Source organism: Mesoplodon bidens, assembly GCF_964165515.1.
Source record: "Mesoplodon bidens genome assembly, chromosome: 18".
Taxonomy (NCBI): Eukaryota; Metazoa; Chordata; class Mammalia; order Artiodactyla; family Ziphiidae; genus Mesoplodon; species Mesoplodon bidens.
The window spans coordinates 49,793,430-49,818,941 of record NC_138175.1 but is presented as its reverse complement, the minus strand read 5'-3'; the positions used below and the strand labels follow the sequence as shown (position 1 = coordinate 49,818,941).

Here is a 25,512-nt window from a genome sequence, read left to right as displayed (position 1 = left end):
GAGCCTCGTGCGCTTGCGCAGTTAAGCCCGCGCAGGGCGCCCCAGCTGTCTGCACCCTAAACTCAGACCCTCCAGCATCTTCTTGGTCAGGCGAAGCCCACGACGTTGACATGCCGGAGATCCGCCTCCGCCATGTGGTATCCTGCAGTAGCCAGGACTCGGTGAGGGACTGGCGTGGAGGAGGTTGGAAGAAGTAAAGGAATTCTTGAGGGGGCTCTAGGAGAACTTCTGGAGTCTAAAAGGGGTTGAACAATAATCAGTATCCGGGCTGCGAAGAAAAAAGAACTTTATTTGGGGTTTTAGGAAGTGATATTAGAGAGACACAGATTTCCGTAAAACAAAGTGTTGGGAGAGAGAGTCAGGGACTTATGAGGACAAAGGTCACCAGGTGGTTAAAGTTGTCCAGAGAGAATTGTAATTGCCTCTGATACAAGAAATATTTGGCTTTAAAGAATAGGCTGTCATGAGTTACTTTAGGGTAAAGCTCCCATAAATAGATAGGCCGTCATGAGTTACTTTACGGTAAGTGTCTGATAAGTATCTCGAGTTTCTGGTAGATGTTCTGGATGCCTGTGTTTAATGTAGTATGTGGTCAAAAGGTCACATTCCATCCAGGCTGAGACCTGCATGGTCACAGTTCCTCAGTGGCCACCCAGCTCCATTTTAGAGAGCCCTTTTAGCAATACCGACATCATTTTCTTTTTCCTTTCACAAAAGGGGCTTCGTGGAATTCTAAGGAGGGTCATGGGAGAATTTCTCAGAGGCCATAAGGGAATTCTAGAGAGATGTGGAATAGAGGAACTTCCAGAGAGAAAAGGAGGGATAGGGGAGCTTCCTTCCAGAGAGAAAAGGAGGGATAGGCCCAGGGGTGAATTTCCAGGGGAAAATGCTGTAGGGGACTCAAGGCCGAGTGTGTGGGGATTAATAGGGAAACTTAAATCTGGGGGATCTCAATGGAATCATCTGAGAGCTGGGGACCTAGCTCTCATCTCTGTACCCTAACTTCCCCTTTCCCACTCTTCTCTCCAGACCTACTGTGCAGAAAACCTTCTCAAGGCAGACACTTACCGAAAATGGCGGGCAGCCAAGGCGGGCGAGAAGACCATCTCTGTGGTGCTCCAGGTGATTCTGCCCTCCCCCCATCGCCTTAATAGGAGTCTGGAGACCCAGGGTCCCGACTCTGCTCTGGAGCTAACTGGCAGTGAATTGAGGCACTTTCCCTTTGGGCCTCAGCCTCCTCACCTGGAAAATGAGCAGTGTGATCCCTGTGCCCCTTAGCAGGGGAGAAAGGTGATCCAAGCACTAGGCCAGGGATGAATCAGTGTGTGGCCCAGGTAGGTTGCTGCTACTTTCGGGGCCTCAGTTTTCTCAGCTGGAACAGAGTGAGTCTTTGCCATGTATCCTGCCTTCTAAAGTCTCTGGGCTCAGGGCTGGAAGTTGTCTCATATCATCTAAGCCAATCAACCTCATTTAATTTTTTTTATTTTAAAAAATATTTATTTATTTGGCTGCGCTGGTCTTAGTTGTGGCATGCGGGATCTAGTTCCCTGACCAGGGATCCAACCCGGGCTCTCTGCATTGAGAGTGTGGAGTCTTAACCACCGGACCACCAGGAAAGTCCACAAACAACCTCATTTTAAAGATGAGGAAACTGGGGCATAGGGCAGGGCGAAGTGAAGTGGCCAGTCTAAGCTACCATGTCTGGAATGCTCAGCGCTTTGGTACATTCTCTGTGAAGTTGGAGGGAGGCAAAGAGGAAAGGGTAGTTTGACCCAAGATGGTTACAGAATTCCAGACAGGCTGTTCCTCTCCGGCATAAGAAACTGGTGGGAGAAGCGAGCTAGGTTTGTTGCCAAGCATCTGCTCTTTGCCTGGTGCCGCTGGCCTGGGTGTTTTACCTGTGTGACCTGACTCTTCATGGAGCTGGATAATGTAGGGGCTGTTATCACCACTAATAAATGGCGGTGCTGACACCTGAACCTGTTGTGGGTGTTCTTAGCCACTTTGTCATGCTGCTTTGTGTTCATACCTTGGCTTTCTTGATTTTGGCCACATTCCTCCCTTCTGAATGTAGGGGGTGTTTGGGGAGGGATGTTGGGGGCAAGGCTTACCTGATTGTGTTAAAACATATTATTGTCTCTCTCTTGCCCAGTGGTTCAGAAAAAGTTTTGGTTCACAGAACCTTTTGAGAATTAGGGAGAATCTGAGAATTCTCTTCCCAGGAAAAATACACAGACCCACAAGATTTTCTGAATGATTTTAGGAATTTAAATATCTTCTAGGTCCCTAACATAGTAAGAATAATGAGAGCTAACATTTATTCAACATTACAGCTGCCTGGGAATTCCCTGGTGGTCCAGTGGTTAGGACTCCATGCTCCGAGGGCCCGGGTTCAATCCCTGGTCAGGGAACTAAAAGGAAAAAAAATTACAACTGCCAGTCACCATTCTAAACACCTCACATGGGTTAGTTCATTGAATCCTCATAAAAACCCCATGACCTCGAGTCTTTTATTATCCCCTTTTACAAGGAAGAAACTAGGCCCAGAGAGGTTATACAACTTGCCTAGAGCCAATGCTTTTTTTAGTTAGTCTTGGGACATGGATTTAAGTCCCCACATGTCCCTCTTACTCACCCTGTGACCTCAGGCAAATGGTTTCTTTTCTCTGAACCTGTTTTCCCATCTGCCCATTGGGAATAATGTGATCTGAGCCCAGGGTTGTTGTGAAAATCCGGTGATGTAATGTTTGCAAAAGTGCCCTGTCAGCAGGCAGGTGTTTGTGTAAAGGGAGGGCTTGATGTGCTAATTACTGGTCGCTGATTCTGCTGGGCTCTCTGGTCAGGAGATGATCAGGAACATCCCATTTGGGTCTGCACCCCAGTTGCATTGGGAGCAAGAAGAGACAGGATATGGGGAGCGAGGGAGCCAGACAAGGCACAGGATTCTCCACCCTGGGAGACCAAAGGGGATATTGCACCTGTCACCAAAGTGGGAAACCTCGAGAAGGGGCAGCTTGAGAAGGTGACACATTGGTTGGGATGTCCGGGTTTGCTATGACTTTGGGACATCCAGGGGACAGCTAGTGATTGGACATGGAGCTGGAGATAGGGCTGTAGGAGTTGTCAGCACAGGGACAGGCCCTGGAGACTTGGGAGTGGATGGATTCATTTGTTCATTCATAGAAGCGCCTTCTGTAGGCCCAGCACTGTTGTAGGTACTGGGGCATTGTGCAGTGGACAGCACAAGACAACCGTACGTCAGCCCTGTGGAGATTTTACGTTGGCAGGGAAGGACTGACCGATTAATAAATAAAACGTACGTATGTCAGGTGATGAGTGCTAGGGAGGAAATTACATGGTTAAGAGAAGTGAGGAGGGACTTCCCTGGTGGCATAGTGGTTAAGACTCTGCGCTCCCAATGCAGGGGGCTGGGATTCGATCCCTGGTCAGGGAACTAGATCTCACATGCGTGCCACGACTAAGAGTTCGCGTGCCACAGCTAAGGAGCCCACGGGCCACAACTAAGGAGCTGGCGAGCCGCAAGTAAGGAGCCCGCCTACCGCAACTAAGACCCAGTGCAACCAAATAAATAAATAAATCTTAAAAAAAGAAAAAAGAGGAATGAGAAATGCCTCCAGTGGGAGATGAAGCAGTGGCAAGAGGTTTTTTTCTAAATAGGGGGTTAAGGAAGGCCTTCCTGAGAAGCTAACCTTTCAAGCAGAGTGAGTTATGCAGGTACCTGGGAAAGAAACAGAGTCCAAGGCAGGCTGGCGCCTGGTATAGGCCAGTGCCTGGCTGGTGCCTGGTTGGTGCCTGGCGGGCTGGAGGGACGACAGCAAGCCCTGTGTGTGGGTGGAGCGGAGTTGACAGGGGAGAGGGGTAGGAGCTGATAGGGTGGGGGTAGAGGACCCCTAACCTGCGTAAGGCCTAAAAGCCATTGTAAGGATTTAAGCATTTACTCTGCATGAGATGGGAGCCGTGGAAGGCCTCTGAGCAGAGGAGGAACAGAATGTGACTTAGGTTCTCACAGAATCTTTTTTTGATTGATTGGCTGTGTTGGGTCTTCGTTGCTGCGTGCGGGCTTTCTCTAGTTGCGGGGAGCGGGGGCCACTCTTCTTTGCAGCGCGAGGGCTTCTCATTGCGGTGGCTTCTCTTGTTGCAGAGCACGGGCTCTAGGCGCACGGGCTTCAGTAGTTGTGGCTTGCGGGCTCAGTAGTTGTGGCTCGCGGGCTTCGTTGCTCCGCGGCACGTGGGATCTTCCTGGACCAGGGCTCAAACCCGTGTCCCCTGCATTGGCAGGTGGATTCTTAACCACTGAGCCACCAGGGAAGCCCCCTCTCCCAGAATCTTCTGTGAGATTTCCAGGTTGAGAATAAACTGCAGGGGAACAGTGCTGGGGCAGAGGCAGCAGTGTCACAGCAGTTGTCGGTTTATTTCGCGTTGGAGACCCTTCGGAAAATCTGATGGCATTTGGCAGTTGCCAGCATGCAGGGTGACTCCAAGCTCACCGAGTACTAATTTTGGTTCTTTTCAAGCAAGTTATAAGAGGAAACTTCAGGACACCAAGACACGTAGATTGATCTGTGGATTTCCCTACTACTGTGTATTTTTTTCCCCTCAAATAGCATCTCACAGTATCTCTGTATTACCATCTGGGGTTCAGCCCTCTGCTCGTGACAGCCCCACATGCCTTCTTCGTTTGCGGTGGCCGAAAGAGGCTCTACTGCCAAGCCACCACCTCCCAGGAGGGCAGTTCCAGCCTCTTTGCCAACCGCTCCTGGGCCGGTGGGAGCGGCTGAGACACAGCCCAGGTGTAACTCCTCCTGTCCTCCAGATGCTGAGGTGTGTTCTTTAGAAAAAATGTTCAGTAGCAAGGTAGACACGTTCTGTTTCTGTTTTTCGGTGGTTTTCTCATCATCCAGTTTGCCATTGTGATGTTTAAAATTTTTTTACCTTCTTTTGACATGCCATGTGTGTACAGCAAAGCATACAGTCCAGTGAATCATCACAAACTGCAACCTGTGTACTGCCAACCAGATCAAGGAACAGCACACACCCCCTCCCACGTCCCCTTGTGCTCCTTCCTGTCACTGCCCCCCGCAAGGGTAACCATGGCCTCGATTTTTAACAGCATTGATTAGCTTTGGCTGGCTTTGAATTGTTCATAAATAGAATCACAGGGTATATAGTACGTTCACCTCTGGCTGTTCTTTTCTTTCCCAGCATTGTTTGTCAGTTTCATTTTGTTAGTTTCATCCTCCTTGCTGGGTGTGGCTGCATAGTATTCCATTGTTGGAGATAGCCACTGTGATTTTATTAACTTTACTTATCAAATGGGTGTTATATGCATATGGTGTATAACTCACAAGGCACAAAAGGGAGGGTATACAGCGAAAAGGAAAAATCCTCCTCACCACCTGCTTCCATTCCCTACCGCCGCCCTCCCGATTTCCACTGCCCAGGTCTTCCCTCCTGTGGCAGCCACTGTGAGCCGTTTCTCATGTGGCCCCCGGGTCACTCTGTCCATGTACAAGCATATATATCCACCCCTCCCCGCCTTTTAAAAAGTACACTGTATGTAAACACTCCTCTCCCTTGTTTTCTTCCAAGAAACTGTATCTTGGGGATCCACTGTCATGGCATCAAGTCCTACCTTATTCTCTTTAATGGTGCATCAAGTTCTATCTTATTCTCTTTAATGGTGCATCAGGTTCTACCCTATTCTTTCATGGATGTGGAACAGTTTTTTTTTCGTTGTTATATTGGAGTAGAGTTTATTAACAATGTTGTGTTAGTTTCAGGTGTACAGCAAAGTGATTCATTTATACAAATACATGTATCTATATTCTTTTTCAAATTCTTTTCCCATTTAGGTTATTACAGAATACTGAGCAGAGTTCCCTGTGCTCTACAGTAGGTCCTTGTTGGTTATCTATTTTACATATAGCAGTGTGTACATGTCAATCCCAAACTCCCAATCTGTGCCTCCCCCCAACCCTAGCCCCTGGTAACCATAAGTTCGTTCTCTAAGTCTGTGAGTCTGTTTCTGTTTTGTAGATAAGTTCGTGTTTTTTTTTTTATAGACTCGGCATATAAGCAATAAAATATGATATTTGTCTTGGAACAGTTTTTTTAATAAGATGTCTCTGGGACTTTGCAAACCTTCCATGTCTCCTTTCTTCCACTGTCATGAACTCTGTCTTCCTGGGAAAGGTGCACACAAACCTGGGCCACAGATGACTCACCCTGTGCTTAAGCCTTTCTCCTGACAGCTGACACTTACTGAACACTCACGTCTTTTTTCTTGAGGTAAAATTCACGTAATGTAAAGGTCATTATTTTAACCCTTTAAAGTGTACAATTCAGGGTTTTTTTAGTATATTGACAATGTTCTGCATTCATTACTGCTGTCTAATCCAGAACGTTTTCATCACCCCAAAAAGAAACCGAAAGCCATTAAGCGATCACTCCCTGTTCCCCTTTCCCCAGGTTGCCGCTGGCAACCACCGATGTACTTTTTTTAAAATAGGGAATTCAATTGTTTATTATTTTATTTTTTTTCACTCAGGTGAATTTACTGAATTAATCTGCATTTAACACTGCTGGTGTACATTTAAATCAACACTTGATATTAACCTTCTATTTAATTTTTAAATCTTCAAGAAAAAATATATTACTATTTTAGTTTAAACTTTAAAAAAATTCATTTATTTATTTTTATTTGGTTGTGCTGGGTCTTAGTTGTGGCAGGCGGGCTCCTCAGTTGCAGCTAGCCAGCTCCCCATTTGCAGCACATGGACTCCTTAGGTGAGGCCAGTGAGCTCCTTAGTTGTGGCTCAAGGGCTCCTTAGTTGTAGCATGTGAACTCTTAGTTGCAGCACGCACATGGGATCTAGTTCCCTGACCAGGGATCAAACCCGGGCCCGCCGCATTGGGAACATGGAGTATGAACCACTGCGCCGCCAGGGAAGTCCCTCCAATTTTTTAAAATTGAAGTATAGTTGATTTATAATGTGTTAATTTTAGATTTTTTTTCAGGTTCTCTTCCGTTATAGGTTATTACAAAATATGAAGTATAGTTCCCTGTGCAATACAGTAGGTCCTTGTTGGTTCTCTACTTTATATAAACTAGTGTGTATATGTATCACTGATATACTTTTTGTCTCTATGGATTTGTCTATACTGGACATTTATATAAATAAGACCATATAATATGTGGCTTTTCGTGTCTGGCTCCTTTCACTTAGCATCAGGTTTTCGGGGTTCCTACATGTTGTAGCTTAGACCAGTGCTTCATTCCTTTTTATAGCTGAATGCTGTTCCATTGTAGGGAGTATCATACAGTGTGTATCCATTCATAAACTGATGGGCATTTAGGTTGTTTCCATGTTTTTCTAAGAGATTTTTTATTTATCAAAAGAAAGACAGGGGAGTATATGTGTGTGTTTAAAGTAGAAGTAGTCGTCTATGAAATAAGAACCATTCATTAAAATACAAATATATACATCCTACTAGATGGAGGGCCCCATGCTTTAAATGTGGGAGAGGCAGAGATTTTTTTTTTTTTTCAGCCACGCCCCACGGCCCGCAGGATTTTAGTTCCCCGACCAGGGATCGAACCCTTGCTCCCTGCAGTGGAAGCTTGGAGTCTGAACCACTGGGCTGCCAGGGAATTCCCAAGCTGTTGAGTTTTTATGTCAAGGATTGAAACTGGGGGATTGGGAAGCAGTGTTGGCTTGTCGTCAGGCAGTTGGGTCTGAATTTCTCTGCCAGTCACTAGCTATGTGTGACATGTGAGCCATTTATTTACCTGTTTGAGCCTCAGTTTCCCCATCTGTAAAGCTGGGAGAGTTACAGACCCTTCCTTCCAAGGTGGTTGTGAGGATTCAGTGATGCCTGGCCCAGGAAGAGCTTAGCTAAGTGTGGTAGACAGAATAATGCCCCCAGTAGATATCCACATCCTAATCCCAGAACCTGTGAATATGTCCTTTACGTGGCAAAAGGGACTTTGTGGATGTGATGAACTGAGTATGTTGAGATGGTGAGATTGGCCTGGATGATTGGGGTGGGGGTGGGGGTGTGTGCAGCATAATCACAAGGGTCCTTATAAGGGAAGGAGGGAGGCAGGAGAACCAGAGTCAGAGGAGATGTGAAGACGGAAGCAGAGGTTGGAGCAATGCCATTGCTGGCTTCAAAGATGGAGGAAGGGGCCACAGCCGAGGAGTGCAGGGGCCTCTAGAAGCTGGAAACAAGACAAGGAAACGGGCTTCCCTGGTGGTGCAGTGGTTAAGAATCCCCCTGCCAATGCAGGGGACACGGGTTCGAGCCCTGGTCCTGGAAGATCCCACATGCCACGGAGCAACTAAGCCCGTGCACCACAACTACTGAGTCCGCGAGCTTAGAGCCCGTGCTCCGCAGCAAGAGAAGCCACCGCAATGAGGAGCCCGCGCACCGCAATGAAGACCCAACGCAGCCAAAAATAAATAAAATAAAATAAATTATTTTTTTAAAAAAGCTTTAATAATAATAAAAAAAAAAAGACAAGGAAACAATTCTCCCCCAGAACTTCTAGAAGGAATGCAGCCCTGCTGACACCTTTATTTTAGCCCAGCCAGGCTGCCTGGACGCCAGCTGTGTGACCTCAGGGAAGTGACACAACTGCTTCCTGCCTCCATTTGCTTACGTGCGAAATAGAGATAATAACAGCCCCTGTCTCGAAGAGCTGTGGGGCGCAGAGAAGACACAGGTATTATGGGTCTGCCACGTCTGAGCACTTAGATGTCCGCTGCAATGGCTGTGGGTTGCGGTGCTTAGTATGTGTCATCTAGACTCCCCTCGGAAGGAGGACTGTTACGATGACCTTCCCCTTTCACTTGTGAGGAAACTGCGGCTCAGAGAGGTTATACGCCACCCAGGGCTGCACCGCTTGGAAGTGGCAGGGCTGGATTAGAAGTCAGGCTGACCTCCCCACAAGCCCAGGCTCCTTCCTTCCCTGGAGGGATGTTCCTGCCTGCAGCAGAGTGCAGGCAGTGTCCGGGCCACCTCCCGAGTGGGAGGTGACAGGGCAGATCGGACCGTCAGATGATCCTGGTGTAGGGTGGCAGACTGGGTACCTTTGGGGGTCGTAGTAACTTGTCATTCTAGGAGCCAAATAAAAGATCCCCAGAGTGGAAAGCCGGAGACTTGCTTCAGCCATTCTTAACTGCCTTCCACCCCCACGTGGCCTTTCCAGTCAGACAGGAATGGCAGAAACTTCGGGGGCAAGCCATCCTGCAGTCAGCTCTTTCCTTCTTTTGACAAACAGTCCTCAAGCAGCGACTAATATTGCCTCCTGACTGGCAGTGGCAGGGTGCCTGCTACATGCCAGGCCCTGAGGCCGTAGTATTTGTGTGCATAATCCTAGATAGGGTGACCATCCCCACTTTACAGATGAGGAAACTGAGGCTCCAAGAGGTGAACTGACAAGGCCATATAGCTAGCGTGCGGCAGAGCTGGGACTCAAACCCAGGAATCAGTGGTGAGCCAAACCAGACTAGGCCCCTACCCTCAGGGAGCTTCCCCGGAGCCCTGTGTGATTGGGGTTGGGGGTGACAGATGTGCCATTTGTCTGCATAGCGCCACCAAGGAGAGCTCCGTGGTGGCGGGTTAGTGGCCCATCCGGCAGAGTTCAGCAGAGTCAGGGAAGTGGGTGCGGGAGCTTATGCAGTCGGTCGGTGAATATTTTCGAGCTCTGACTCTACACCCTGTGCTGCGTGCAGGGGACGCAGTGGCCCCACTCAGCCCTGTCTTCACTGTCACCGAGTTGACTCTTCAAGGAGACAAGGGGGCCCGGATGGGGGTCCTCCATCTTCCGAGGTCCCACAGAGAGCTGGAGGGGGGCCAGAGCAGCACTGACAGTGCGCTTTCCCTCCCCTGCAGTTAGAGAAGGAGGAGCAGATACACAGCGTGGACATCGGGAATGACGGCTCGGCCTTCGTGGAGGTGCTGGTGGGCAGCTCAGCCGGAGGGGCCGGGGAGCAGGACTACGAGGTAAGCAGGGCCTTGAGGTGGGCCCCCTGCTGATCCCTGCCCCCGGTGCCCCCATCGAGGCCCCAGGCCTCCCAGGCGCCAGGCCAGGAGGGAGGCGAGTCACACGGACGGTGGCCCTCTGGAGGAGCCCAGCGTTCCCGGAGACAAAGGGCAGACCCAGGTGATAAGCTGTGTGCAGCGGGGATTTGGCTGAAATTGCAACATGGTTGCAGAAACAACCAGAGGCACCTGTTCGTCTACGATTCAGTCGCTGCTTGAGAGCAAAACTCCTTTTCTTCTGGTCCCAGAACTTCTCAGAGATGTCGCAGCCAGTTGAGATTCCGAATTGCTTGGGGCGCCTCTCTTAGTTACTTTATTTGTGACAAATGTTTACAAGCCTTTTGCTCTATTACAAATACAGTAAGTCCCTTACATATGAATGAGTTCCGTTCCGAGAGCCTGTTCGTAAGTCCAGTTTGTTCATAAGTCCAACAAAGTTAGCCTAGGTACCCAACTAACACAATAGTATAGTACTGTACTGTACTAGGTTTATAATACTTTTCACACAAGTAATACATAAAAAACAAACACAAAAAATGAAGAAAACATTTTAAATCTTACAGTAGAGTACCTTGAAAAGTACAGTAGTACAGTACAACAGCTGGCATACAGGGGCACATGCGCATCTTTGAAAGTTCGCAACTTGGAAGTTTGTATGTAGGGGACTTACTGAATTTTAAAAATTGGCCCAATCCTTTTTCTAACCAGTTGAATGAATTCAAGCCGGAGTGGTGAGATCATAATGAGCCAGCTGGTCAATCAGCAAAATGATTTTGGGTAAAAATAAACCTACTGTGAAAAAGAGAGGTTACAATTTTAAGTGAACAAATCAGTTTTCTACAAATCAGTTTTCTTGCAGTGAAAAATTTTTTTCAATTGAGGTATATTTCGCATATAATAAAATACACAGGTCAGCTTTTTGACAGATGTACACACCTGTGTAACTGTCCCCCAGATCAAGATGTAGAGCATCGCTGGCCTTCCTGAAAGTTCTCTCGTGTCCCTTTGCAGTCACTGCTCCCACCCTCAGCTCAGGCCACCACTGATGTCTCTTCTTGCCTGTCCTAGAATTTCACATAAGTGGAATTTTATAGCATGTGTTCTTTTTTTGTGGCTGGCTTTACTCAACATACTGTTTTTTTGATGTTCTAACATATCACGTATATGTCAGCGGTCTGTTCCACCTTACTGTTGAGCAGTATCACTGTAAGCGTAGACCTCAATTTGTTCATCCATTCTCTTGTTGACGAGCATCTGGGTTGTTGCCACTTTTTTTTTGGCCATGCTGTACAGCCTACAGGATCTTAGTTCCCCAACCAGGGATTGAACCCAGGCCCCAGCAGTGAAAGTGCTGAGTCCTAACCACTGGACGGCCAGGGAGCTCCCCACCACTTTTTTAAAAAAATTTATTTATTTATTTTATTTATTTATTTTTGGCTGCATTGGGTCTTTGTTGCCATGCATGGGCTTTCTCTAGTTGCAGCGAGCAGGGGCTACTCTCCGTTGCGGTGCGCGGGCTTCTCACTGCGGTGGCTTCTCTTGTTGCAGAGCACAGGCTCTAGGCGCATGGGCTTTAGTAGTTGTGGCATGCAGGCTCCGTAGTTGTGGCTCGTGGGCTCTAGAGCGCAGGCTCAGTAGTTGTGGTGCACGGGCTTAGTTGCTCCATGGCATGTGGGATCTTCCCAGACCAGGGCTCGAACCCGTGTCCCCTGCATTGGCAGGTGGATTCTTAACCACTGCACCACCAGGGAAGTCCACCACTTTTTGACTATTATGAAAAAAGCTGCTGTGAACATTCTTGTACAAGCCTCTGTATAGAGATCTCTTTTAGGTAAATACCTAAGAGTCGACTTGCAGGGTCTTCAGGTAGATATATGTTTTAACCTTATTAGAAATGGACAGTTTTCCAAAATGGTTGTACCAGTTTATATTCCCTTCAGCAGTATATGAGTTCTTTTTGCTTCCCATCCTTACTTATACTTGATATTGCCAGTCTTTTAAATGCATGTGTGTTGAATTTTATCAAGTGCTTTTTCCACCTTACAAGGTACATTTTAACCAGTGAGGTTTTCCTTGAACACACGTTCTTATTCTAAAGGTTCTAGGGAATTCCCTGGAGATCCAGTGGTTAGGATGCCACCCTCTCACTGCTGAGGGTCCAGATTCCATCCCTGGTCGGGGAACTAAAATCCCACAAGCCACGTGGTGTGGCCAAAAAAATAATAATAATAAAATAAAAGTTCTATAAGTCGTAAAAAGGCAAACTAAGGCACATTATGTTTTGAAGAGTTTATTTGAGCAAACAATTCAAATCAGGCAGCCAAAATTGAAAAATGATTAGGGGTGCTGTGTGGATGGGCTAGGACAGAGATTTTTAGAGAGAAAACAGGGAAGCAAAGCAAAGCAATTATTTAATTGGCTAGAGCTTAAATGGTTCCCTTACTTGGGAAAATCTAGTGACTTGGCTATTCACGATTAGTTGATTTCATTTTCTTAGATTTGAGTACACCAACTCTGGCTTAGATTTTGGTTGGTTTACTTAGGCTACCTAAGGCACTGGAGTCACTGAGTCTAATGGCCTCCTTGTTTAAAATTTTAAATAAAATCAGCAGTCTTTGAGACTATAAAAAAAAGTTTTCTGTTCTTCTTGGCAAACAGATTTAGATCAAAATTCTACTTTATAATTATGGAAACAGAATAAGTGCATTGTTAGCGAAAACTTTTATCTAATCGGGCATGTGAATCTTTATTATTCTTATCTTATCTACCTAGAAATGTGGAATGGTTAGATTAGGGCTTGATCTTTTCAGAGTCTGAAAACCCCTATGTCAATAGTTTCCCATTCTCTCAAGGTTTTTAATTAAACTTCTGCTGGAAGTTTTGTTATAACTCCTAGCCAAGACTGAATTAAAGACTCTGGGACTTATAAGGTCTGGCTCCTGCCCAGAGACTAGATAACGGTTGGAAGAGTCAAGAAAGAAAAGGAAAAAGGGCCGAGCAGGGCTGGTCTGTGTTGATGTCACCCATACAAACCAAGCCAAAGGCACATATTTTAATAACTAGTGACATTTTCTACAAAATCATCAACATTCAAAAAATGTATTTATTTATTTATTTGTTTGTTTATTTGGCTGCGCTGGGTCTTGGTTACAGCATGCGGACTTCTTAGTTGCGACATGTGGGATCTAGTTCCCTGACCAGGGATCAAACCTGGGCCCCCTGCCTTGGGAGCGTGGAGTCTTAACCACTAGATCACCAGGGAAGTCCCAACATTTTTTTTTTTTTAACCCCTCCAAGTTCTGCAAAGGGGATATCTAAGCTTGCAAGGTTAACGCAGTCTAGAGAATAAAGGTTTAATCCTAGAACCTTGAAGACAGTATTGGATAATAAAACAACTGGAGTTGTTTTCTCTTCCCAGTGAATGGGAGGAGAGTATATTCAGAGGGAGGCTCCCCCTCAGTGTGGGTGGCAGCTGCCAACCACAGCTTGTGTTGCCCCTTTATTTAGTCACTAGATGGTAATTCAGCTCTCCCATATGCTCAAAATCAGCCCTTTTATTAACAAGTGTAGTCAAGGCCAGGGAGCTGGCTTCCCTTCTCTATAATTTTTGTCATCTTTGCTGTTTCCTTTTCATAATCAAGAGCTGAGCACAAAGAGATATCTAGTTACAGTCTGTGTTTTTCTCAGCAAAAAGCTTTTGTTTTCTAAGTTCACAGCATGCCAGTTAGGAAAGAGACTAAATAACACATTACACCCAACTAAAGGTGGCTTACTGCCTAAGAATATATATCGTTTCCTTAGGAGGGAAGTCCAGCATTAGGCAGACCCAGAGTTGATTGGGCAACTGAACAAAGTCAGGGTGCTTGGTTGGGCACCTCTTGATTCTTTTGGACTTGGCCACATGGTTACAAGATGGTTGCTATTGCTCCATCCATCACCTAGTAGCATCCAAAGCAGAAAGTGGAGGAGTGGAATGGCAGAAAAGCAGTGGTTTTCTTCCATCCTCTGTTTCTCTTTAATGAAGAAGGAAAGTCTTTCCCAAAAGCTTCCAGCAGCCTTCCTCTTAACATCGAATTGCCCATCCTTGGACCAGCCACTGGCAGAGGAAATCGGACCACTTGGACCAATCATGGTTCATCCCTTAGTGTTGGGCACGCAGCTCTTCCACTGCTTTTCAAAACTGCCTGGTCAGTTTTTGTTCCTTCGTCATACTGTTAATAGCTCTGTTTATTTCTTTAGACTATGAAACACAGTTACTTTTATATTGTGTGTTTGATAATGTCACTATGTGCTGTCTTTGTGGGTCTGAGTCTGCAGTTTGTGGTTTCTGCTGACCCTGAATCATGGCAGCCTGTTTCCTTATGCCTCATGGGTGTGTGTGTGTGTGTGTGTGTGTGTGTGTGTGTGTGTGTGAGAGAGAGAGAGAGAGAGAGAGAGAGAGAGAGAGAGAGAGAGAGTGATTGTTAATTCTGCTTTTGGGGGAATGTATCTGTGGGAATTCTTTGAGGGCCTGGTTTGAAGTACGTTCCTCCAAAGAGGATTTGCCCCGACACCAGGTGATACTGTATACATGGGACCACTTAAAATTTTCACCTTGGGTTTTTCCACGCAGATAACTAGTGTGGATTTTTACTGCAAATCCTTGAGAGTACAGACTTGCGGTTAGGAGTTTCCAGAGAGAATTTTTCAGCTTTTCTCTGCTGTCCCCCCAGAGCTAAAGCCTCCCACTGACTCTTCGCACAAGGCACATTCCTCCCTAATTTACCCACGGAGGGTGTTGCCCTTTGGAGAGGCCCAGCTCTCTGCTCTGTGGCGTGGTCCCTAAGATGCCTTTCTTCCTGACTTGGAGCGCAGGCTTTCTTTCTTGGTCTCTCCTGCTGCCACCACCTAGAGCCCTTTAAAATCAAGCTCTGTGCCACCCGGAATCAGCAACGGGGCAGACACCAACATCAGTGCCACCCACTGTATCAGTCAGGGTCCCACCAGGAGACTGAAACCACACCAGTTAGTTTAACAGAGAGAATTAACGTAAAGAATTAGTAATGAGGTATTGAACTGAAGAGGCCAGAAGACTAAGGCAGGATGCGGAAGCAACTGCAGGGGGCAGTCACCGCCCTTAGGGTTGGAGGAACAAAAGGAAGACGTTGGCATGACTGAAGGGTAGATGTTTCGAAGCTTGGAGGTGGGGCCCTTGGGGCTGAAACTCAGACCCTGAGGAAGGGGAGCTCCCTGGCTGGTTCTGGTATGTCCCAGAGAGGGTGCAGTGAGGCCAGTTCTGTTGGGAAGCTGCAAACTGGATTCATCTGCCGCCCCCGGGGGAAGAACAGCTGCAGACGCAGGAGCGAAGCACACCTGGGTGCTGCTCGGGGGATCTGCAAGAAGGCTCAGGTCCCGCCTCCCTCCTCCAGCCCGTCTCTCTAGCTCCCCCTGCTGGCAGAGCCTGACAAGGAGCAGCTGGAGATTAGAAACGTCCCCAGCATCCCAGAGCTGAGCCACCAAGGGTGGGATGTTTTGTTTTGTTTTCTTTTCTTTTTAAAATATTTTTTGTCTTTTCTTCTTTTGTATTTTTTCGATTTTATTTTATTATTTATTTATTTTGTTTGTTTGGTTTTTGAGGGCAGATTTGAACTGAGAGACAGTCACTTAGTAATGGGTGCAGCTCCCCTACCTCTTTGGATTCTGCACTGTAATTTCTGGCCTCGAATACTTCCCTTCTGCTGACTCAGCTGTGCATTTCAAAAAGGTGTTTGAGGGAATTCCCTGGTGGTCCAGTGGTTAGGACTCCACGCTTTCACTGCCAAGGGCACAGGTTCAGTCCCCGGTCAGGAAACTAAGATCCCACAAGCTGTGTGGTACGGCCGAAAAAAAAAAAAAAAAAAAATACAATAAGGTGCTTGACTATTGTGCCAGTCATTGTGAATATCCTCCTCTGCTGGGAGGGTTCCTGAAGCTCCCTGTCCTGAGGGTTCCCGCCATGTGGCCAGATATGGAAGACTCTGGAAGAATTTAGAGAAGGGTGGTTCAGATCTGGGACTAGAAGGACCCCTCTGGGGCCTGTGTCAGGGTAGGCCTGACTGGAGGCCCAGAAATGAGAAGGGTCTAGAGGCCTTGAGGCAGGTTGAGGTACAGCTGGATCTGGCGACTCCCTGGTCCCTGCTCAGGCCCCTGCCCTCTTCCAGCCCCTAGGAGGTGTCACTGAAACCAGCCAGGCCTGGTTCTCATCCTCTGTGCCTTTTCCCAGGTCCTTCTGGTCACCTCGTCTTTCATGTCCCCTTCCGAGAGTCGCAGTGGCTCAAATTCCAACCGTGTTCGCATTTTTGGGCCCGACAAGTTGGTCCGGGCAGCAGCAGAGAAGCGCTGGGACCGCGTCAAAATTGTCTGCAGCCAGCCCTACAGCAAGGTACCCAGGGTGGGAGTGGGGTCCTTGGTCCTGAGCCACGAGAGAGGCGAGCGGCCGATGTTGAGTCCCAGAGGGCTGGGAGGACCGGACAGTTGGTCTCCCCGTGGGATTACAAGGAGGCCGGGTCCCTGCATTCTCTGAAATTGGTTTGAGGTCCTCCCCATGTAGGAATCTTCGCTTCCTGGAGGGAGATGAGGAAGGATGACCTGCAAGACCTCGGGGGAATTGGGAGGGGGAGCTGCTGACTTGGAGATGGGGCCTCGTAGACTTGGGGCTCAGTTAATATCACGAGATCTGGAGTCAGACCGCTGGTTTAAAACCTGGCTTCTCCACTCCTTAGCTGTGTGACCTCTGGCTTCAGTTTCCTGATCCTTATGGGGTTGCTGTAAGTTAGGGACGCTAAGCTGAGTATGTAATGACAGCACACAGTAAAGGTCTACTTGTTATACCTCTGGATCTGTCGCGGGAGGCGTTTGGCCAGTCATCCCGGACCCAGTCTCCTTCCATTTCATGGCTCTGCATCCACCCAGCAGAGAGGGAAAGAGTCTGGAGCATTTCTGAGTTCCAGAAGTGATACCCAGCCCTCCCTCCCATTCCGCAGGCGGGAGTTTGGCACGCAGGGTGCATTCGCTTGGACACCCAGCAGCCTTTGCCAGTTGCTCTGAGGCTTAAGGAGCTGGTGCATGTAAAGGGCTTTGCACCGAGCCTGACCCCAAGTTAGGGCTCAATAACAGCTTGCTGTTATTATCCTTGTCATTATCATGCGGGCACTTCCCCGCATGTGTGTGTCCATAGGAGGGAAAGAGCCAGAAAGGGGTTTCTGTAAATAAAAGGGATTGGGGCCAAGCCTTAGTCCTTGGCCAGACTCCCTGATTCCCACCCCTCCTCTCCCAGGATGCCCCCTATGGCCTGAGTTTTGTAAGGTTTCACAGCCCCCCAGAAAAAGAGGAGGCCGAGGCCTCATCCCAGGTAAGCTCTACCTGCCACCGCCCAGAGCCTTCTCCCCACCTCTTCACCCCACCCCTGCTGACAGTCCTCCCACTGCGCTGACCTTGTGGGACCTTAGAAAGTGACCAAGCTCGGCCAGTTCCGCGTGAAGGAGGAGGATGAGAGCGCCAGCTCCCTGAGACCCGGGGCTCTCTTCTTCAGCCGGATCAACAAGACCCCCCCAGGTGAGTGCGGGAAACCTGGGTCCTGAGTGAGTAAAGCCCGGGGGCCTGGACTCCTGGGCCACTCCTGGGGCTTGGGAACAACACTCTGTGTCCCATGGATAGGAGCCGAAGGGTCTGAGGGTCCAGCCCTCTCAACCTGGCTCCACTTTCTCCCTCTGAAGTCGCAGCCAGTGACCCAGCAGGACCCAGCTATGCAGCTGCTACACTACAGGCCTCCAGTGCCGCCTCCTCTGCCTCTCCGGCCTCCAAGACGGTAGGCAGCACCTCCAAGGTGAGATCATCGGACCCTGGTGGGGTGGAAAGGGAGGAGGTGAGCTGGAGGCCTCGGCCCATCCCACCCCCTCATCCTCAGGAGTCCCCCAGAGGCAAGAGGAAGCTGGATTTGAGCCATGAAGAAAAGAAGACCCCCAGCAAACCGTCCGCCCAGCCCTCACCACCCGCCCTCAAGAGACCCAAATGTGAGCAAACTGGATTCCTTGTTCCCACAGGGGCCTGGATCCTGGGTCTGAGCGGGGAGGGGCCGGGGGTCTGGATCCTGGGTCTGAGGGAGGAGGGGCCGGGGGTCTGGATCCTGGGTCTGAGGGAGGAGGGGCCGGGGGTCTGGATCCTGGGTCTGAGGGAGGAGGGGCCGGGGGCCTGGATCCTGGGTCTGAGGGAGGAGGGGCCGGGGGTCTGGATCCTGGGTCTGAGGGAGGAGGGGCCGGGGGTATGGATCCTGGGTCTGAGGGAGGAGGGGCCGGGGGCCTGGATCCTGGGTCTGAGGGAGGAGGGGCCGGGGGCCTGGACTCCTGGGTCTGAGGGAGGAGGGGCCGGGGGCCTGGACCCCTGGGTCTGAGGGAGGAGGGGCCGGGGGTCTGGATCCTGGGTCTGAGGGAGGAGGGACGGGGGCCTGGATCCTGGGTCAGAGTTGGGAGGGGCCGGGAGTCTGGATCCTGGGTCTGAGGGAGGAGGGGCCGGGGGTCTGGACTCCTGGGTCTGAGGGAGGAGGGGCTGGGGACCTGGATCCTGGGCCTGAGGGAGGAGGGGCCGGGGGGGCCTGGATCCTGGGTCTGAGGAGGGAGGGGCTGGGGGTGTAGCTCTACACCTACTGACTGAATCCACTCCTTGGCCTCCCCAGTGCCAGCTCCCACCCCTACCCCAGCCACTGCCCCTGTCCCTGCCGCAGCACGGGGGGCGGCGCCAGGGAAGCCCCGAGGAGAAGGCGCTGAGCCCAGGCCCCCCCGCGCCGGCCCGCAGGAGCTGGGGAAGATCCTCCAGGGTGTGGTGGTGGTGCTGAGCGGCTTTCAGAACCCCTTCCGCTCGGAGCTCCGGGACAAGGCCCTGGAGCTGGGGGCCAAGTATCGGCCAGACTGGACTCCAGACAGCACCCACCTCATGTAGGCCTGCGCCCCCTCCCCACGCTCCCCGCTGCCTCTCCTCTGCCTCCCTTCGTCTCCTCCGTGTTGCCTTCTCTCTGTTACTTCACCTCTCTGTATCCTCTGCCTCTTGTTCTCTTTCTCTTCTTCCCTCTGATTCTTAAAGTCTTCCCCTCGGCCTCCCTGTGTCTTTTCTGCTTCTCCCACATCTGCCCCGTGTCTCTCCCTGTCTCTTGCTGTCTCCCTCTCTCTGTGCCCCTTGTCTCTCTTTGCCCTTCACCTCTCAGATCACAGTGGGCTGACACCCTCCATTCCGCTCCCTGCCAGCTGCGCCTTTGCCAACACCCCCAAGTACAGCCAGGTCCTAGGCCTCGGAGGCCGAATCGTGCGGAAGGAGTGGGTGCTGGACTGTCACCACATGCGGCGGCGGCTGCCCTCTCGGAGGTGAGGCCTCACTGCATGCATGTGGTTTACACACGCACACCCCGACCCTGCCCCTTGTCCCCATGCTGGGCAGTGTCAGGGGTCTGGAGAGAAATCAGGCCGGGCCCTGCTGGCCCAGAGTCAGCAGACTTCCCAGAGGAGGAGGAGGAGGGCGGGGAGACACAGGTGGGGCAGGGGGGGCGGTCCGTGCAGGGCTCTGGGAGGTCTGCTTAGCGAAGGAAAAGGACACTGCAGGCTGGAGACACAGCATTCCCAAGGCCTCAGGGCAGAGAGCAGAGCGTTGGGACCCATTCACATTCCTTCACCCGAAGCCCCTGCTTGGCACCAGGCTGGGCTGTGCAATGCTGGCCCCGGACGTCGGGTCCTGCCCTCCAAGGCCTCTGACTTCCATGAGGGGCCGGACTTAGCTCTAAAACAGTTTGGGGGCAGGCCCAAGGGGAGGACCGCAGTGAGCTAGGGGGTCTTCAAAGAAGAGAACAGGTTTGCCAGGCTGAACAGAGGCAGAGAGCATGCCTGGGCAGAGGAGCCAGGGTTGAGGTCAGCCTGGTGTCTGCCCGGAGGAGCCGCAGGGGCACTCAGCACCTAATGAGAAACTGACTTTGATTCTCAAAGGGGAGAATTATTTCTGATTTTTTTTGTTGTTCCCTGTCTGAAATGAGTCATTTCTTCCTGAGGAGGGAAGGGAGGCCAGGAAGTGCTCTGGTCTCCGGTGTGGGTGGCTGGTGGTCTCTGGGGCCCTTCCGGAGCCGGGAGGAGGGCGGGCTGGGAGAGGGGCCACGATTGCCACTCTGAGTATTTAGTAGATACTGAATAAATAGCCAGTGCCTGTTGCTTCCTAAGCCCCCTCCCCACCTCCCCCGGAGGACACATCTGCTGTTTGTGTGAGGCCTGATTCCTCCCCCAGGTACCTCATGGCTGGGCCAGACTCGAGCAGCGAGGACGAGGGGGCCTCTCATGGCGGCAGCAGTGGGGATGAAGCCCCCAAGCCTCCCCGAAAGGTCTGAGGTCCCCGGCCCGGGCGGGGGAGGGTGGAGTGGGGGGGGACATGGGTGTGTCATGGTACCCAAACTCTCCACTCCTGCCTCCTGCAGGCGCCCCCCACGCTCACACCCGCGCTGCCCCTTCCGTCCTTGCTGACCCACCCTCCCTCCTCAGCGCCCCCAGACCAAAGCCAAGCCCTCTCAGGCAGCAGGACCTAGCTCACCCCAGAGACCCCCAACCCCAGAAGAGACCAAACCACCCACACCAGGGCCCCAGGAAGATACTGACACCAAGGGGGAGCAGTCAGGTCAGAGCCTGAGGGAGGAGAGGCCAGGGTCCTGGATCCTGGGGCTGAGGTGGGAGGGGCAGGGGTTCTGGATCCTGGGTCTGAGGGAGGAAGGGCCGGGGGTCTGGATCCTGGGTCTGAGGGGGGAGGGGCCGGGGGCCTGGATCCTGGGGCTGAGGGGGGAGGGGCGGGGGCCTGGATCCTGGGTCTGAGGGAGGAGGAGCTGGGGGCCTGGACTCTGGATCTGAGGGAGGAGGGGCTGGATTCCAGGCAATGGATCTGAGGTAGAGGGTGGCTGTCCCACCCCCCACAACCCCTAACTGGATTTGGAGGGCCACTGAGCCTGGGGGTTGGGATGCCTGCATCTGTGCTCAGGCATGAGATTGGGAGGGAAGGTTACCGGTCTTTCCAGAAGAGAAGGCATGGGCCTCGCATTGACTAAGCTTCCATTCGCAGAAGGACAGGACAATGGGGCAGAAGATTCTGGGGACACCGAGGATGAGCTAAGAAGGTGGGGTTTGGGCTGGGGGTCAGGGTGGCCCTGGCCTTGGGAGGAGGGGCATCTGGTCTGCATGCTCCTACCCCACCCCTCTTGGCCTCTCCAGGGTGGCTGAGCAGAAGGAACAAAGGCCGCCCTCTGGCGAGGAGAATGGCAAGGACCCGTACGCAGGATCCACGGATGAGAACACGGACAATGAAGGTCCCCCGGAGTCTCCCAATCTGCCGATTCCCGAGCTCCCAGGTGGGAAATCCTCCCTCCTGATGTGGGATTTGGCCCTGTTACTTCTCTGCCATGACTTGCCCCAGCCAGTCCTGGGATGGCTGCTGCCCCCTGTGACTTGTCTTCCAGGCTCCTCACCCCCAGTCCCTGGCCTTTGCCACCTCCTTGTCCTCTTAGGCCTGTTCCCTTCCTTTCAGGACCCTCTCCTGACTTCCCTCTCTGTCCCTGTCCTGACTCCTGCTGTGACCGCTTCCATCACAGCCCAGCCCCAGGCGAGACCCCCTTCGGCTTTCCACTCCCTCAAGCCGGGGCGGGGGGGGGGCTCCCAGGGGGGGCCTCCCACTCCCTAGGCGTCAGGATCACCCAGGGGCTTTTAAAATCTGCAGGTGCCCAGGCTCCACCCCCCGGGTTCAGCTTTGTCAGTGTGTGGTGGGGCCTGGGGAACACAGGTGCTGTGGACACTGATCTCTGTTGGGAACTACATGATGCCAGCATTGTTATTCCTCACCCCAGACATGATCGCGGGGGTCGTGGGTCAGGGCCAGGTCAAGAATGAAAGGAGAGGGGAACTGCCCTGGCGGCCCAGGGGTTAAGACTCTGGAGTCTGTGCTCCCATTGCAGGGGGCGCGGGTTCGATCCCTGGTCGGGGAACTAAGATCCCACATGCTGCGCAGTGAGGCCAAAAAAAAAAGAGAGAGAGAGAATGAAGGGAGAGCCGGGCAGTCAGAGGGTCTGAGCAGAGGTGAGGGTCAGTGGCCACTGGAAGAAGCCGTTTCTGCTCGGTTCCTCATGGGTGATGGGCAGGAAAGTACTTTGATCCTCCAAAGCCCCAAACATGGCATTGACAACTTGATGGAAAATCATGTCAGACTAGAACGAAGAACCACCCTGAAGGTCAGAGCCAGAGAAGGCGCTGATTAAAAAGGAGTGGGACAGCCATGGCGAGGAAGTGGCAGGATGTGAAATTCCCAAGCCAGGCCAAGCTAACGAAGTGATTGACCTGGTGTAAGAAACATGTTGCAATAATAGTAATTTCGTCTTGTATCATTCTTGCAACAAAAGGAAGCAAAACTCCCCAGAGGCTCAGATGGGCCTGGCAGGGAACCACTGCTTGTCATGGATTATTCCCGTGCCAGGCTGTACACGGACACCCCTTTCCCCCTCCGGCGGCTGTGCCGGCCTTGCTGTCCTGCCTCTGCGTGTTCTGTGGCTCCTGGCTGGTGCCCTGGGACTCCAGGGGCCTCACGCTTGGCTCTTCCGCCATCTCCCCTGCAGACTTTTTCCAGGGCAAACACTTCTTCCTGTACGGGGAGTTCCCGGGGGACGAGCGGCGGACGCTCAGCCGTTACGTCACAGCCTTCAACGGGTCAGTCTCTGGGGAGAGGGGAGGCAGGGGAGGAGGTGTGGTAGGTCATGGGGAGAAGGGCCATCGGGAGGATGGAGAAGGCCGTACCCCCAGGCTGGGCACAGGCTGTGGAGTTCCATGCCAGTCCTCACTCTGCTGGGCAGCCCTGGGTGCATGGCAGCCCTGGATGCATAGCTTCCCCTTGGGTTCGTCTTCTCTAAAGCGAGGCTCCACAGTGCCCTTCCGAAAGGACTGGCGCCTGTGGGAGCTGTCGGTTTTGGGGCTGTGGCGAGCCTGGCACGTGGGAGAGTGGGGGACCCACAGGCGGCCTATAGGGGACATAGGTGGGGATGGAGAATGGCCTCTGAGGATGGTTGGGGAGTAGGGTGTCAAGAGAGGGGACACCGATTCTCTGCCTCTTTTCTTCTCCTGCCAGGGAGCTTGAGGACTATATGAGCGACCGGGTACAGTTTGTGATCACGGCACAGGAGTGGGACCCCAGCTTTGAGGAGGTGAGTCCTGAAGGGGCAGGGAGAGGGAGACCAAACCTGCCCTAGGATCCCCCAGACCCCCTCCTGGCTCACATGTTCCCGCATGCACACACACACCCCCCCCGCAGGCCTTGATGGACAACCCCTCCTTGGTGTTTGTCCGTCCCCGGTGGATCTACAGTTGCAACGAGAAGCAGAAGTTACTTCCCCACCAGCTCTACGGGGTGGTGCCCCAGGCATGAAGTTTGTGCTCTCACACGCATGCGTTTATTAATAAAGGTGACTTGGTTTGGAGCAGCTGCCCCTCTCACCCGTGTCGCCCAGAACCCACAGCAGGTTCCCGGCTTTCTGTCTTATGTTTGGTTTTGCTTCCCCTGTGAAGGCCGGGTCTTTGGGCTGCCTAATGACTCCTGTGCTGGGGTCCCGGAAAGAACGCAGGGCTCTCTATCTGCGGTCTGGTAGGGAAGGAGCTCTTTGTCACTTCTTCGGGGCCCCTCCCCCCTTTGGTGGCAGGTGGCAGGGAAGTAGGAATCTGACGGCACCACCCTCAGCTGGTTCTGACCCCCCTGGAGCCCATTCCTGTGTCTTGGTTGTCCCTCTGGGGGTCCTGGGCTGGGGGCTGGCATATTCATGGGATAGGCCTCCCTCTCTCTAAGTCTCAGCTCTCTGGGCCAGGGACATCTCCCTTTCTCCAGGACTCTCAGAAGTAGCTGTGAAACTGTCACCAGCCACCTCATTTGGGAGGTAGAATTGGGGGAAGGGGCATTTTAATCACCACCACCCCCAAATCCTGAACCCCCTTCAAGGCTCCACCACATTTAAGGTGGGAACTGAACTGGGCGTTAGAGAATCAGGGTAGCAGGTGGGTTGGGGCCATGGTGTGGGCGAAGGCCGGGAAGTGGGAGCCAGCCTGGTGCCTGGGGGGCAGTTGAAGGAGCACGGCCCCTCTGGTGACGAGGCTTTAGGGGCAGACCTAGCTGGAAAGGTGGGCACAGTCCTGGCAGTCGTGCCGTCCAGTGCAGTAGCCACTGGACACAGGTGGCTATTTAACCTTAACGACAGGTAATTCCCTGGTGGTCCAGTGGTTAGGACTCTGTGCTTCCACTGCAGGGAGCCCGGGTTTAATCCCTGGTTGGGGAACTAAGATCCCACATGCCTCGCGGCGTGGCCATAAATAAATAAATGAATGAACGAATGCATAAATGAATAAAATAAACTTAAGGACAGTGAAACGAAAGGAAAAATTCACTTCCTCAGTTACACTGGCCACAGTTCAAGTGCTCACTGGCTCCTGGGCTGGACAGCATAGATGGAGAGCCTTTCCCTCGCTGTAGAAAGCAGGACAGGGCGGTCCAGAAGCACTGTGAACGGCAGGCTGAGAAGCTTGGACTTCATCCTGGGGACGTCAGGAAGGGGTCGAAGGGCAAAGGGCAGGGTCAGAGCTGGGTAGCAAATGAACACAAACTTTGTGTCTTAAAACAAAAGAAAGGTATAACTTTCTAGGTCTGGAGGTCTGAAGTCCAAAATGGGTCTCACTGGGCTAAAGGTCAAGGTGTAGGCAGGGGGACTTCCCTGGTGGCACAGTGGTTAAGAATCTGCCTGCCAGTGCAGGGGACACGGGTTCAATCCCTGGTCCAGGAAGATCCCACATGCCGCGGAGCAGCTAAGCCCGTGTGCCACAACTACTGAGCCTGTGCTCTAGAGCCTGCGATTCACAACTACTGAAGCCCGTGTGCCTAGAGCCCGTGTTCCACAACAAGAGAAGCCACTGCAGTGAGAAGCCCGCTCACCACGACAAAGAGTAGCCTCCGCTCACCGCAACTAGAGAAAGCCTGCACGCGGCAACGAAAACCCAACGCAGCTAAAAATAAATAAATTAAATAAATTTAAAAAAAAAAGGTGTAGGCAGGGATGCGCTCCTTTTGGAGGCTCCGGGAGAGAATCCGCATTCTTGTCTTTTCCAGCTTCTAGCAGCTGCCCACGCCCCACGCCCCACGCCCCTTCCATCTTCAAAGCCAGCAACGGCCAGTTGAGTCTTTCTTATGCTGTGTCCCTCTGACACTGACTCTTCCTGTGATTACACTGAGCCCAGCCGGATAACCTGGGATAATCTTCCTGTTTTAAAGCCAGCCACTTAGCAACCATTCCTTATGCTGCCTTAATTCAACCTTTGCCACATAACATATCTGTAGGTTCCACGGATTAAGATGTGGGCATCTTTGGGAGGCCATTATTCTGCCGACCACACC

General features: G+C 51.7%; 1 protein-coding gene across 4 annotated transcripts; it reads left to right on the top strand.

Annotated features, from left to right (window-relative positions):
• Nucleotides 1-23,557, top strand: XRCC1 (X-ray repair cross complementing 1). 4 transcript variants are annotated; one of them, XM_081215285.1, is made up of 17 exons: nucleotides 1-161; nucleotides 1,030-1,122; nucleotides 9,919-10,029; nucleotides 16,310-16,468; nucleotides 17,363-17,437; nucleotides 17,535-17,640; nucleotides 17,802-17,911; nucleotides 17,993-18,098; nucleotides 18,758-19,016; nucleotides 19,323-19,439; nucleotides 20,344-20,437; nucleotides 20,595-20,727; nucleotides 21,166-21,217; nucleotides 21,312-21,448; nucleotides 22,703-22,793; nucleotides 23,209-23,284; nucleotides 23,392-23,557. In XM_081215285.1, exons 1-17 carry the CDS (start codon nucleotides 111-113, stop codon nucleotides 23,503-23,505), a joined length of 1,884 nt encoding a protein of 627 aa, XP_081071411.1. In that variant the 5' UTR covers nucleotides 1-110; the 3' UTR covers nucleotides 23,506-23,557. The 4 variants fall into 4 exon arrangements, with proteins under 4 accessions (XP_081071411.1, XP_081071409.1, XP_081071410.1 ...); XM_081215284.1 differs by having other exon boundaries at nucleotides 2-161; nucleotides 21,163-21,217; XM_081215283.1 differs by having other exon boundaries at nucleotides 17,802-18,098; nucleotides 21,163-21,217.
• Nucleotides 23,558-25,512: the final 1,955 nt, after the last annotated feature.

Excerpts from the sequence above, each read along its gene's own strand:
- XRCC1 (XM_081215283.1), top strand. The coding sequence starts at position 111 with ATGCCGGAGATCCGCCTCCGCCATGTGGTATCCTGCAGTAGCCAGGAC. Across the intron at positions 162-1,029 it reads CCTGCAGTAGCCAGGACTCG|ACCTACTGTGCAGAAAACCT; the intron begins GTGAGGGACTGG and ends TCTTCTCTCCAG. Across the intron at positions 17,438-17,534 it reads AGGCCGAGGCCTCATCCCAG|AAAGTGACCAAGCTCGGCCA; the intron begins GTAAGCTCTACC and ends GTGGGACCTTAG.